This window comes from Choristoneura fumiferana, chromosome 12, assembly GCF_025370935.1.
Source record: "Choristoneura fumiferana chromosome 12, NRCan_CFum_1, whole genome shotgun sequence".
NCBI classification, from domain to species: domain Eukaryota; kingdom Metazoa; phylum Arthropoda; class Insecta; order Lepidoptera; family Tortricidae; genus Choristoneura; species Choristoneura fumiferana.
The window spans coordinates 18,934,156-18,949,790 of record NC_133483.1 but is presented as its reverse complement, the minus strand read 5'-3'; the positions used below and the strand labels follow the sequence as shown (position 1 = coordinate 18,949,790).

General features: G+C 38.4%; 1 protein-coding gene across 4 annotated transcripts in view; it reads right to left on the bottom strand.

Moving 5' to 3' along the window:
- The window catches only part of Tet (Ten-Eleven Translocation (TET) family protein), a 139,594-nt gene that overhangs the window by 65,162 nt on the left and 58,797 nt on the right, over positions 1–15,635 (bottom strand). For 3 of the 4 annotated variants that reach the window (XM_074095655.1, XM_074095657.1, XM_074095656.1), the window contains exon 4: positions 7,636–7,722. The exons of the other annotated variant lie outside the window; for it this stretch is intronic. In XM_074095655.1, coding sequence (XP_073951756.1) covers positions 7,636–7,722 — 87 coding nt within the window. The remainder of the gene's footprint in view (positions 1–7,635; positions 7,723–15,635) is intronic. 4 annotated transcript variants of the gene reach the window in all.

The following is a 15,635-nucleotide window of genomic DNA, read 5'->3' as shown; positions in this document are numbered from 1 at the left end:
GACAGAATTAAATACCTTAATTCCTCACAACATCCAATGCATATTTGAACATTTTGAACTAAAAAACTGAACAGTTTCAACTAAGCTAAAATCTATAATTAGAAACCCAAAACTAAGCTAAACTTCGGCCCCCCCAATAATTTCTCCAAAAGTGCTAATCACTGCACACCCATAGGAAGTGCATCGGTGGGGGGAGGGGGGGTAGTCTGGTTGCCATGGCAACGGCAAGATGGCCGCGATTAGTCCGTCTGCAGCTTTATGCGTCTTCATTATAGCAGGTTTCAATTTATGTGCCGAAACTGGGCGTAGTTTGAAATATATAATGATAGTAGTATCGTTATCTGCGCAAGTGCGCAACTCATGCTACAATGGGCTAGTGTCCTTCAGTATCGAAAAATACAGGTTAAAATCTAGGACGTAATACAAAATTAGTGTTTCGTGCTCAGTTAATGCTGGGTACAGTCACCAGCATAAATATATGACTATGGACAGCACTGCAAAAACATGTCATCACTGTTGAAAGGCATATATATATGACGATCTAACACGGTATAAGTATGTGATGATTTGTGGCCGGTATAAATATAGTTTTTTGGTGACGGCATAAGTATCTGTTTTGATTTTGTGCAATATCAGATATTTTTAAGCAGCCCGATGTCAGATACTTATGCCGTCATATATATATGCCTTCCACCAATGATCAGATATTTTTGCAGGCCGTCGATGGTCACATCTTAATGCTGGTGACTGTACTATAATGCATTAACTCTTTTGTTGAAATAAGTCTGAAAAAAAATGGTTTCTCTACATTATTGAAATAAGAAATCATGAACAATGTATGGAAACCGCAAATTTCATCGGACTTATTTCAACAAAAGAATTAATGCATTATATTACCCAGTATTAACTGAGCACGAAACACGAATTTTGTATTACGTCCTAGATTTCACCCTGTATAGGACAGGTTTTCTTTAGTAAATTAACCAAAAAATTAGATAAAGCCAGTTAAAGTCCCTGGTGACGTGATGCCGAACGATACTTTTTAGCACGGTGTGACGTCACGCACGGCCCTTCGCTCCCGTACTTTGACGCGTTGGTGGTGAAGACTCGTTGGTGGGCGTCCTACGCTGCGCGTGCAGATCCACGGTCTCCATTCGAGAACCTTTCAACCCAAACGGTCATCAGTTCTCCGTGCTATATGGCCTGCCCATTGCCACTTCAACGAGTATTTATAATATAGGATACTCACAATATAATTAATAAACATTTAATGAAAAACAATGACATGACAGTGACTCTGACTCGTGGGCAACAGAATATAGATCTTTACAATACAACAGTAAACTGTTGAGTGGCGTCATTTATATTTAAACTAGCTCGGCACGCGGCGTTGCTTGTGTGTGTAACTCGAAAGCTTGCATACTAAGTAACCTAGGTACTCTAGTATCCAAGTGTGAGACAAGCTTTTGATCCAATGAGGGCTATCGTTTTTTGTCTCACTAGATGGAGCACTGTTGCGTGAGGTTTTTAAGTATGGCTTTTAAAGTCTGTTATTACAGGCGTGAAAACAAAGTTTACATTAAAATCATATTTAATACACCTTAAAACCGTACTATAAAAATATCGAGCATGCCACAGTGTTCCATAGTCCCCGTTTTGTTCCGAAAAAAGGGAGGACAAAGGTTTCCGAAAGACAAAACTGTCTCAAAACACAGACATTCTTTGCCCCGGAACGCATATTTGCCATAAATAATTTCAGATATTGCAAAATATTCACAAAATTATTCTAATTATAAATAAACACGCGTAGCTCACCCAAAAACTATGAGGGTTTGACATTTCGGAGACTTCACGCTACACTAGCGCCTCTAGTGGCGAATTCATACGCGATAGCCCTCATTGGCCTGGACATGCAGCAGAGCATGTTGATTATTAATTGAATACAGGTTTCTTTGAAATAAGGATTGAAATGTAAATATTGTGAGACAATTTACACTTTTGTACACTATTTTACGTTTGTGATTGGTTTAATAAATAACCAAATGAGCCAAACGCAAGCTAGACTGCAACGTCGTATATCAAACTGACCTTGTGTGTGAAGCTCAAGTAAATGACCTGTTGTATGTAGTAGTGCACAGATTTGGCATGGAGCTTGAGTGGTTTTTTGAATTTGGAACGTCAACATGCTTGTATATGGACACGTCAGGGCATTTACTTAAGTTTTTCACCTATAATAACGCCTCTAACGATATTTTACTTCATTGATCTAGCCCCGAACTAAGTAAAGCTTGTTTTATGTACTAGACGGATAAATATACAATATACTAGCTTTTGCCCGCGGCTTCGACCGCGTGTAATTCGGTTATCTGGAACTGTGCATTTTCCCTCCCCTATTGACATTTCCTCGGGAACTGTGCATTTTTCCGGGATAAAAAGTAGCCTATGTCACTCTCTGGCCCATAAACTATCTCTATGCCAAAAACATACAAAACAATTAGTATGTAAATATATAGATAAAGATATCCTTAAATATATTATTAACGTACATGACTCAAATTCAAATGCCCTTATTTATTTACCTATCACACAAATCTGTACCCTATGCCGAGATTCGAACGCGCGACCTTTAGCTTTATAATTAAGGTTACTCATGGGCGTACCCAGCTTCTGGCCTGCGAGTTAAAAAAATATTTATTCATTTATTTTAATTTTCCAAACTTACAATTATCATTACAAGTTACATACCCAATGGAATAATTGAGCTAAAAAATACACAACGACTTATGTAGGTGCACAAAATACATGAACTTGCCCTAATCAAAAACGTAAACGAGGCGTAATATATTGCAGAACATACAATTTCCAGCAGCTGTTTCGGCAGCCTTAACCTAAATGCATTATTTGTTTACCTCAAAACAATAAGACCACTGAAACTAACTTAAAACAGACTTGTGATATGTTGAAACTAACACAACAAAGTTTTAAACAAAAAGCCTTTTACCTATTGCCTCTAGCCCGGTATGTCTCTTGTTTGATCGTAATCGTTTCCTTTGTATTTCGATTCCAAACAGACTGTTTGGTTAATACTTCACTTTGTATTCGAAGGGACGTAAAGACCACGACAACACGATTGAAAGCCGTACATCGTCGAGATAGAATGCTTTTTTGAATAACTTCATTCTATCAGCTTGAATTTCTTCGGTAGATACACGCGTGTTGGCCATTTTAGTCTTGAAAGTTACCGATAGATGGCGTTGTTCGATTAGTTCAATACAAGTGGACGTGACTTTTTGAGTGGATGGATTTTACATATAAAAGGCATTATAAACAGACCTCGACAAATAATACCAGTCCAGTGAAGTACATCGCTTTGGCAACGTTCTACCGCCATCTAGTGGAAGCTTCAAGAAATTGCATAGTTGTCCGTCGTGCTACGAATCCTCTACGCTTCTACGAGAATGCTACGAGCGATACGCCGTAGCTGCAGAACTGCATACTGACAGTAGCGTACGATTTAATACCTTATTTACATTGGTATAGACTTGTTAATTAATTTATCATATTATTAGGTCAAAAATGCGATTTTGTAGATTTTGTATAGACGTATTGATTATTATTTTTTGGGTCTAACTTTAATTTTCATGTTTTTTTTCATTAACAGAATCGCATTTTGGGTACGTCTGCAAACTATCCGATAAGTTTCTGATATTTTATTTGACAGGTTTTACAGTTAGTAAAAAACATCAATTTTACTAATATTATGTTTAAATATACCTATGCGTGTGTTTGACCGAATTTCGCGCTTCGGGCCAGGAAACGCTAGGGGCGGCAATGTACACCCAATGCGTTCGTTCATAGCGAACGAAAGTGAGAGTGTCCTATTTGTTCGTTTTCGTTGACACGTAATGGGTAAATAATGCACGTCCGTGGTTTTGAATGCGCGCTCGACCGGTATTTGTCACATCGTCAATAGCTAGGATGAGTTAATGGCAACCAAATATCGCGAATAGAGCATTTATATTGTCCAGTATCACTACCATGAGTTTACAGTGACCGTACTCGATAGCGACGGCGTAAATTATTTGTAGAGGCGCTGTACAATTCTCCATACAAATAATTTATGCCGTCGCTATCGAGTACGGTCACTGTAAACTCATGGTAGTGGTACAGGTGACATAGTATAGAAATTAGATTGTAACGATATTAATATATTTCATTTCATGATTTTTTCTTATAACACCACACATTCAGTATGCAGTCAAGTGCAAAAATATGTCTCTATGTTATCACGGCCTTATTGCCTCGGAATAAAAGTCTGTGGTACATATTTTAGCACTCCACTGTACAAAAATTCGAGAGTCGGCTTCTCTGTTCGTAGGCAGTTTTCGCTACAAAGCGAAAAAACGCTGCTACTGGCCCTGTACCTACTACGAAGTGCAAAATTCGTATGTTGCCGTCCGTGAGTGAGAGGGACGGTACGATACGAACTAGAGATGGGTAAATCCGGATCTGAAGATTCAAAAGAGTCAGATCCTCAAGCGGATCCGAATCCCTTAATGACTCCTTTCAAATCTTATCGACTCCGGAGTTACTAACTCCGACTCGCTCCGCTTTCACTCTCGGCTCGGATCGGATCGGATAGGATCTTATTACGTTTGGTCGGGCGCTGAGTGAGCCGGTACCTAACCTACGTCGGTACTCGGGCGGACCACTCGCTCGGTTATATTGGAAAGAAATGAGATAGAATTAAAACACAATATAATATGACCGGAGCGGGCGACGCTTATTTTAACACTGTTTTCAAGCTTCAAAGAATCAAACAGAAAACTAGTAGGTTCTTAAAGTAGCTCATAGTTCTTTAAAAAATAAGTACACAATTTAGAATTTTTCAACATTAAAAGGACGAAAAGAATCGGTACTTCAGTTCAGTACCTTGACCTTGGTACCTACCGAACCGAGCCGGGCCGCATCGGCCATAGATAAATTAATAATCGCTCGAAAGAACCGGAGTCAATAAAGGAGTCGGATTCAATAAGCGGATTCGTTACCGACACCGGAGCTGGATCTAGTGAGTCAGATCACTTCGCGGAGTTGAGATTACCCATGTCTAATACGAACTTCGATTTTCGAATTTCGTTGTAGCCCCCTGGTTACGAGCGTAGAGCGCTGCGAGTGGTCGCGAATGCGGTCCTCAAATTCAATAACATTTTTTTTATTCGGCTGGATGGCAAACGAGCAATGAGGGCTATCGTTTTTTGTCTCACTAAATGGCGCACTGTTGCGTGAGGTTTTTAAGTATGGCTTTCAAAGTTGTTATTACGGGCGTGAAAACAAAGTTTAGATTAAATTATATTTAATACACTAAGACCGTACCATAAAAATATCGAGCATGCCACAGTGTTGCATAGTCCCCGTTTTATTCGGAAAAAAGGAGGACAAAGGTTTCCGAAAGACAAAACTGTCTCAAAACACAGACATTCATTGCCCCGGAACGCATATTTGCCATAATTAATTTCAGATATTGCAAATTATTCTAATTATAAATAAACCCGCGTAGCTCACCCAAAAACTATGAGATTTGACATTTCGGAGACCTCACGCTACACTAGCGCCTCTAGTGGCGAATTCATACGCGATAGCCCTCATTGGGTCTCCTGATGGTAAGAGATCCACCGCCCATAGACACCTGCAACACCAGGGGATTGCAGATATTTTATATAGATTTATTTCCGGACGTTCTTTTTTTATCAAATAGCTGGCAAAAATGCAGGCGGGTCACCTGATGGTAAGAGATCACCGCCGCCCATGGACACCTACAGCATTATTAGGACTATGGGTGCGTTGCGGGCCTAAAAGGGGGAGGGCTAGCTAAAGGGGGAGGTGGGGGGATGAAGGGGAGGGTACAATGGGGAGGGGGAGTTGGGACGTTCTATTCAACCTATTTTTTATGATTTATGGCTGTCCCATTTTAATAGTTATTTTTTATTGACGACTCACTTTAGTGCCGGAATCATCAGCGCAGACGAAGTTTATGTATCGTTGAAAGGTTTAGGTAATTAACTAAATGTAAACAAACTTCAGCTGCCACGATTCACATTAAAGGATTTTAAACATTTTACTTATCTATCATTGACAAACTAGACTAATGTATTTCAATACAGAAATGTAAATGTTTAGATAGTTTACTGGAGGACTTTCAATATTTTAGACACTAATTGACGTTCTTTTGTTTCATCATCGTCATCATCCCAGCCTATATACGTCCCACTGCTGGGCACAGGCCTCCTCTCAGAACAAGAGGGCTTGGGCTAAAGTTACCACGCTTCGCAGGTTTGTGCAGGTTTCCTCACGATGTTTTCCTTCACCGCAAAGCTCGTGGTAAATTTCAAATGTAATTCCGCACATGAATTTGGAAAAACTCAGAGGTGCGAGCCGGGGTTTGAACCCACGACCCTCTGTTTGAGAGGCGATAGGTCAAACCACTAGGCCACCACGGCTTTTTTTGTTTTGTTAACCTTTAGTCAATTATCTAACTAAACCTTTCGAGTATCGTAGGCAGCCAACGATTTTCTGATCGACTTGACTCCTTGTCACTGCGTAGAACGGGGAGTCCGAGGAGTTGTCCGGGTTGATCCCTGCCGCCTCCTCCCGCCACCGCCCTACGCGACACTTCCATCCTCACCATTTATATGCTTGGCTTGACTCTTCTGGTGTCGCAGGTGACCATGGGCGACAGTAATCGCTTACCAGCAGGCGATCCGTTTGCTCGTTCTCCCGTTATTCCATAAAAAAGTACCTATAGACCGAAACATAGATCGTAACAGGTATAGCAAAAGAACGCCGTGCCGATCGATTTTCACGTGTTTTTTTTTTATTCGACTGGATGGCAAACGAGCAAGTGGGTCTCCTGATGCTAAGAGATCACCACCACCGCCCATAAACATCTGCAACACCGGGGGTATTGCAGATGTGTTGCCAACCGTTATTTTAATTTAACCGGTTTTTAAAGAAGACTAGCTGGTGCCCGCGGCTTCGCCCCCGGTGAAGTTTTTATTTTAATTTTCTAAATCTTTTATAAGAACCTTCTCCTGACAATAACAAACACAACAAAATAAAAATTAACGAAATCGGTCCAGCCGTTCGCGCGTGATGCCATGACTAAGAGAAATAGGGATTAATTTTTATATATTAAAGATGATGCTTCCCGCAGGTTTACAATTCGCCGCCACTCTAAACCCATCGGCGGTTTTCTAATTTATCGCCGAAAATAGTTTTCCCACATGATTCATTCCCTAACTGTAGGGCTACTACGAAATTCTAAAATCGAAGTTTGTTTCGTTCTGTCCCTCTGGCACTTATACTATTTAATACGAGAGCGAATGGGATGGTATGTACGATACGAACTTCGATTTTCGAACTTCGGAGTAGGCCCTCTGTTTCATAAGGACGAACGTTTTTTTTTGAAACCTACTCTAGGTTTGTTCTGCTTTGGTGTAGTTTCACATATTTCAAAAACTCCCTAACATGTCAATTGCCTTGAAAAGTAAAAAATGATGACAAGTGTTAAGTAAATTAGTAATTAGTCACAAAGGTGATGAAATGAAAATTAGCGAAAAGATAAAGGTGTGTACTCACTGGTGTGGTGACTGCTCGGCCTCGACCTCGGCCCCGTCGCGACTCGCTCTTGACCGTTTGCAGGGTTCCGTCCGGTCCCAAAATAAGCTAAAACAACGACACACCACGGTAACATAAAGCAAAATAATAAGTAAAGTAACAAAAGAAATGAACAGACAACATGCAATGGATAAGGGTTAGGCGACTGATTAGTTATTTTAGTAATGTAATGATTTGGCATGAATTGTAACAAAATAAAAATTAAAAGTAGCTAAACACAGATGCATGGATAGCGCCATCTACGAAATGTGCGGGGAATCTCGACGGCACGATGTTGTGTGTAACTGTGATGTCGCGTTGCACGAGCCTGGCTTGGCAGTTCCGCTATTCGCCGCTAGGTGGCGTTAGTATGCTTTTGAAGGTTGTATTAAAATTCTTTTAAAATTGAGATTTTTTTTATTTTTTTTTAGGTAGTAGTTATATTTTAAGTTTTTATTTCTTGATTAACATCTTAATTTTAAGTTAAATATTTAAAAGTTGCAATTTTTTCATGTATACCTAATTGAGAAAAATATGACACTTCAACTTAACTAGCTACGAAAAGTGTTTTTTTTGGGATACCTCTTTATTTTCGCCTTTGGCAATATAGCCTGAGCAAAATTGAGCAATTTTTAATCTAATTTAACAGTAATAGACATTTGCGACATAATCCAAAATTCCACGGTTTACTCAACTGTCAATCCCATTGACAGCTGTGATGCGTACGAGTTCAGCAACCTAACGAGCATTTCCTAGCCACTAATTAAATTGGAGAGATGTATCGAAATAAATATAGTTTCTGTTGCGGCACATGGCACGCACACCTGGCGTTTGTGCCTGTTTTTGTGTTAGACGACATTTGTTATATCGCGGGCTCTTTCTAGCGTTCACTGTCCTTGTCTGCCTATTCTTATTCAAATTGCAAGTTTTGTAATTATACAAGGTGGCTGGTTTGATAGAAATAATAATGTTGAGTGTATAAAGAAAGCGTTATATAATAATGGTTGGATTTTGTTTGGCGTTATTTATTCATAGACTTGACTTGATGCTTTGTAGATTATAAGAACAGATTTTTAAGGTCGCATCTATAAAATTATCATTGGTAAAAGTGGTAAAAAAATTGTGTGAATGTGATATGTGTAGAGTAAAAAGTTTGCAGTTTTAAGTCATTGGTCGAAAATTTAATTCGAGCCGAATTTTGCAGAAAAACAAATCTGTACTAATTTTGAGTAGTATTTGGCATGTTTTCGCACGATTTTCAAAATCAGCTCCCTAATGGTTAATGGAAAATTTACACGTGACACAAGAAAAGTGGTTTTCTGTGACTGATAAGGCTACTGTTAAAGATACACTAAAATAGCGAAAACAATATTTAAGGTTGAAGTTAAAATTAAAGAAAAATAGTATTTACCACAACAGCCGTTCCTGATAACGAGAAAATTGGACTTTGTGACGTCCTACTTTGTTATAAACTTAAGTAGACAATACCTAATTACGATGTTGACTTTAACTTGGACCTTCTTCGTTAGTGTATTTAATTACAAGTTTTGTTTAGATAAGATAGTTGAACCGTCAATAACTTAATGAAGATAAACGCCAGGCTTTGACGACGCTTTGAGATGCTGATGATATTTTTATATCTAATGTCACAGCGTATAACCTTGAACTGGCGAAATTTATATTTAATATACTAAAATAACATTTCAGCGGATGATTGGATAAATTAGACTAAACCAGGGCATTTTGCTTTCTTTTTGAAAAGGATTTTCTTTGGAATTTTTGATTTAAATTATAGTCACGCTTTTGGCTTGGTAAACTATGACCATCGACCAATGTATAAAAATTGAAAACACTAGTTGACATCAATTGCAAATTTATGAAAAACTTTAACAAGGGTAATTTAATTCAATGCGGAGGTCCATATAAATTAACTAAAAACTATTGCTAACCTAGCCACATTAAAGCCCACCTACCTTGACCTTAAAGGTCGCGGGTGAGCAAAGTAATTGTTTTTAATTAATTTAGCAAGGGTGTGCGTTCAAAGTTGTCCATCCATCTGCTGAAATATTCTGAATTCATTTTAAAACACCTTTTGGAAATAATTGGGTGTTGAAAGATAAATATTAAAAGATAAAAGCTAAAGGTAAGCTTGGATAAAAAGCTTTTAATATTAAGTACTCGTAGATGCCAATAAACTCATTAAACTAAGTGTTGTACGACATTACGCCATGGTAGTGAACTTATGAGAGGTATACAATGCAAGTGTGCAGAAAGATGCGGTTAACTTGTTGCCGGTGACTTTATTTACGAAGAAATAGTTTTCATTACCCAGTGGGAAAATGTATCTTATTTTTATTTAAATTCATTCAGCCATTTTCGCGTGATGTAGTAACAAACGTCCAAACATCTAAATATCCATTCTTTCACATTTATAACATTAGTAAGAAGTACGACTGTGTTTAACTTGGCGGGGAAACTACCGTGCCCCCAAATACGTCAACTCAAAACAAACTTTAATAATAACTAGGGTCACAAGTCACAGTAGAGTCGAGTAAATGAATACTTTCTAGCACAGGTCCTCAGATGGGTCTTATATATATATAAATAGGCTTACGTTTGGCCTCAATCTCGCTTGATGGAAGGCGAAGATGAGGCCTAAGATGGTGCACGTTTGCCTAGAAAGTGTCTGTTCACTTTTCTAATATTTGTGATGAGCATCCGAAAAATCTTGTCTATAAGAATTAACGCAAACAGTTATTACGAGCGTGCCACTTGGACGAATAGCTCTATCAGTAACGCAGTAAACAAGCTGCCATAAAACTATTTTACGGTCGGTTTCGACACTGACGTGTTGGGACAGGTCGCGCACGCAACACTAAAGATTTAATAAGGATAAGTAAAACAATCATTACAGTTCATATTTTTACCTCCTGAGACCCCGTGTCAAATATTTAACATTTGGTCAGACATGTTAAAATTTTGTACCTACGCTAGATTGTAAAGCTAGATTTCATTTAATTTATTTAAAAACAGCGGACTAAACACAATAAAGTTTATCTGCCAGTGACTATCAACCAATTAATATTTCGAAAACTGTGCAAAATAAGTTAATTTGCACAGTTTTCGAAATATTAATTGGTTGATAGTCACTGGCAGATAAACTTTATTGTGTTTCGTCCGCTGTTTTTAAATAAATTAAAAGAAATCTATCATCAGCCCTAGATATTAAAAAAAAGCACATGTGGAAAGGTTTTATGGCATTGCGCGAACGACTAACTTAAATAACCTAGTAATGGCGGAACGTGGTGAACGTAACCATTTTCAGCCTGCCGCAACTAAACCAGACGAAAGACTGATCTGACGAAATAATTCAGTAGTGTTAAAAATTTGCGTAAAACTGAATTTTCTTCTCTAAAAATAGATAAACATATCCAAAGTTTACGATGGTGGTGGGATGAATTGGAGGAAAGGGTTTGTGTATTTTGATTTTTGCTCGAAACTCGAAACCCTTTAACTTTACGAGGTGCAACTTAAGATACGATTAACTTCAAACCAACCCAATAAAAGGGAACTCGAACAATCCATTAAATAATAATGACATTGTAATGAGCGCCATCTTCATTTCGTACATGACAGCTCGCTGGTATTGGAAGTGATGGATGTAAATGGCAGTTAAAAATCGGTTAAGGCAGGTGCATGGAGATACAACAGATAATCTCGTCCGTTAATCTGTACAGCAAAAATAACGAGGTTAATAGATGTTTTGTTTCGGTTTCGCCGTTGAAATTATTGCTCGGGCTTAGTGCCGCTACTCGACGACAGATGGCGATAATTTGCGGAACTACGGCTGCGTTGAGTTGGAGTTTGAATAGAACGTAATTTGGAGGTATCCATATGTTAATTTGTTGGTGTGTTATGCGTATTTACTATGACGGTTTTAAATTCATGTTTCATAGCAACCGTCAAAATATAATCAAAATTATATAATATAAATCTATTAATTAATGTAGAATATCCATACTTATGGAAGAATAAATAATTTCATTTTCTTGGTGAACTGGAACAAAGTTTATTCCCGAATTCTAAAAAAAAACCGTTTACAGATTCAGTTTACATGTAATTGCGCGATAAATCGACGTGTGCAAAAGCAATCGAGTCAGTACGATTTGACGACGCTTCGGGCTGGCAATATGAAAAAGAAAATATGATTTTCTAGACTTTCCAAAATGGCTGAGTTAGTTGCACAGGAGTCGCCGAACGGTTTCACTTTTTAATTTTAAATACATGGGGGAAACGATAACGACGCAAATGCATAATTTTGATTGTGTTCTCCAAATTTTAATTAAAATTAAATATCAAAAATAAATAAATATCATGGGACACTTGACACCAATTGACCTAGTCCCAAACTAAGCAAAGCTTGTACTATGGGTACTAGGCAACGGATAAAGATACTTATATAGATAAATACATACTTAAATACATATTAAACATCCAAGACCCGAGAACAAACATTCGTGTTATTCACACAAATATCTGCCCCGGCCGGGATTCGAACCCGAGACCTCAAGCTTCGTAGTCAGGTTCTCTAACCACTTGGCCATCCGGTCGTCAAAAATTGCGAAGGAACTCAATCTTTTGCCACATTAGGGCCTTTTAAGTAGCATGAACAGCTTACTAGTAGAGCTAAAGGTTTATCTGGCTGAAAAGCCTTGTGATCGCTCAAGTATCTTAGTGCAGAATTGTACTCTAAAATGTATTACATTTCATCTATAGACTACACTGTCCTCCTAAGGGAAAAGGCGTAAAAACACGAGTTATTATATATACCATCTGAACCGATAAGGCCGCCTATTGCTTACCGTGGAAAATTTTGTCTATGTACTCTTGTTTTGTAATTTTGTCCCGCTGACGCTTATGTCATTTAATACGCGAGTGAAAGGGACGATGCGATACGAACTTCGATTTGCGAGTTTCGTAGTACAGCTTACTATATTATATGGTGTTCAATAAAGAGCTATTGTAATGTAGTGTATTGTATTGTGTCGACAATCGTTGATATATATGAACAGAAGCGAACTTTTATCTCTTTAAGGAATCTGTACCAGTCAACCTTAGAGTGGATAAGTTAGTGTCTGTAGGTTTAACAATTAAAGTTTATCAAGAAACGCCAAGAACTGTTAGTCATATGACCACACCGTTGATTGAGAGTATCCAGATACATTAAAAGTCTAATTTATAGACAAACTTGACTGCTGAGAAAACAAAGTAGGTATATACTGTGGATAATGTACAAGATAAACTCAAGAGCTTTGTGAGAAACTTTCCGAACAGAATAAAAGCTCCAGCTGAACTTTTAAAGAACATTCAGTTGTAAATGTGCCTCGAAATTCTACCTTCATTCTTAGGAGGTGAATTCGCTTTGTCAGGGGTTTCTTTAAGTTTTTTTATTTATATTTGACTGTTCTTTTCACCTGGAGAATAATCCGGGAAGCGACCATTAGTAAATAGGTAAGTTAAAGGACAACGAGCGGTGAAGCATTTCAAAATATTTTTTAAAATTCACGATTACAACTGTGTTTTGTTTTGCTGTTGTACTAGACAGTAGTGGTGGAATTCGGTTATCGCGCGTTGTTCTCTCTAGATCTGTGCAAAAGTAGCCTAGGTCACTCTGTGGCCCATAAACTATCTCTATGCCAAAAATTACGTCGATCCGTCGCTCCGTTTCAACGTGAAAGACGGACAAACATACAAACACACACACTTTCGCATTTATAATATTAGTACGGATAAATGACATTTATTATATACAGATGTTGTGTAAATATAATGGTTTGCCAATTTTAACCCCCGACACAAAAATAAGGGTGTTATAAGTTTGACCGCTATGTGTGTCTGTGTGTTGTCTGTCTGTCTGTATGCTTTTTTAATTTAAAGCAGGTTTTCTAGCGATGGTTCTTATATCGGAAGAAATGATCGCGATCTCTCAATCAGCTTCAGAGGGGTTACTACGAAACTCGAAAATCGAAGTTCGTTTCGCATTGCACCGTCTCTTTCACTCGCGTATTAAATGACATAAGAATCAGCGGGACGGCAACATACGAAGTTCGAGTTTTGCACTTCGTGGTATAGGGCCAGTACCCATCGTGTAGCCGTTTCATCATTTAGACACTAAATAATAAAGTTAATTAATGGATATGAAAATGTCACTCATTTAATACAGTAATTAATTGACACTTCGGATTTCGGGTGCTGTCGTATTTTTCCCGACGAGAATAAGTTATGCACTGTAACTGTAGGTATATTAAAAGAGGTAGATATAAGGTCCTTACCGCACTAAATCGGAGCCTTATGTGATGATGAAGAAAGGGACAACCATATGCTTTTCATACGGTAGTGAAAAGGACATAAATCGTGTATGTGACAATACAATAATCCGGTAATGACATCTTGGTGGTTAGGCCAGGATCGTCTCCGCAGGACGGAACTCCACAACGGTTAATGGCATCGACTTGAAAGTTGGTACGCAAATGTAGTTTGGATGACAATGAAAGTCAACAAAAAGCTTGTATTAAAAATGTAATTTTTAATAAAAACTTATTTACTTTATTGAAGACTTTGGAAAGGGTTCAAATACATGTTTTTATATCTAAAGATATAGTACCTAAGGGCAGGAATAATAGCGCAGAGGCCTTGGCACGTTGAACTTTGGTAGCTTCTAAAATGTCATGAGTGTGTCTAAAGCAACTTATAGGTAAACTGCCGTGGGCTCGTTCCGCAGTACAACCTTTTCACAATAAATGTTTCTTTAGGAGTAAACGATGGCTTACTGAGGCAAGGTTACTCAGGGTTATTAAGTTTTCTTTTGTTCTATCTAAAGATTCATCATCATCATCCCAGCCTATAACGTCCCACTGCTGCGCACAGGCCTCCTCTCAGAGAGTTTGGGCCGTAGTTCCCACGCGGGCCCAGTGCGGATTTTATCTAAAGATTAGTTCTGATTAATTAGTCACTATTTCACATTTTATTCCTTTTTTGAGACGCCTGTATAGCCTAGCCTAGTGGTTAAAGAACCGTACAACGAAGCTTAAGATCCTAGGTAGTTTATGCATATATCTATTTAAGTATGTTATTGCCGAGACCCATAACAGAAGCTTTGTTTAATTTGGGACTAGTTCAGTTGGAGCGATTAGTCCCGTGATATCTGGGAGCACGGTAGTGCCCGCCAAGACGAAAAAAAGAAGGCGGAGTAATACCTACCTCTCTCGAACCATTTTATATTTTACTTAATTATTTAGGTATATTTCACACACAAAATGCCCAGAGCCGTGGAAGCCTGTTGGATTAAATAACCTACATATCATTCGAAATTTACCTGAGGTTTACGGTGAAGAAAAATATTGTGAGGAAACCTACACCTATGAAGATATTCAATAGTGTGTGTGAAGTTCTCAATCTGCATTGGGCCCGCGCGGGAATTACGGCCTGTGTGTTTGTGGCGCTGGCAGTGAAACGTATGTAGGTCGAGATGATGAAAACCAGCCAGTCTTTTTAACGGATCATCAAAACACTAGTATGCAAACGGCTTTATGATTTCAAATCTCGAATCCCAATTGACCGACCAATCAAATCGAACGAAAGTGTAATAAAACCGGCGTAACAATTCAGACACATTACGCCAAATTTGACTCTAATTCAACGGTATAAGAACTTTTGAGGTGAGCTTTGCTCTTGTACCGACAGTCTATTGTTTAATGCGTCGAGGACATTTTTATCCTGTTGTCGACGGAAGCTCAATTCAGTGCAATCACGACACGCACTGTGGTTGAGCGCGCCGCGGCGCCTCTGCCGGCGAGTAGCGGAACTAATACAGATTAAGATTAAATTATGCCAGTGGCGTAAATGCATTGACATTTATTTTACACCCTGCCTAAAGGAGTGCAACCTGTTGGTCTATTGCATATTTAAATTTCTGTGTGCCA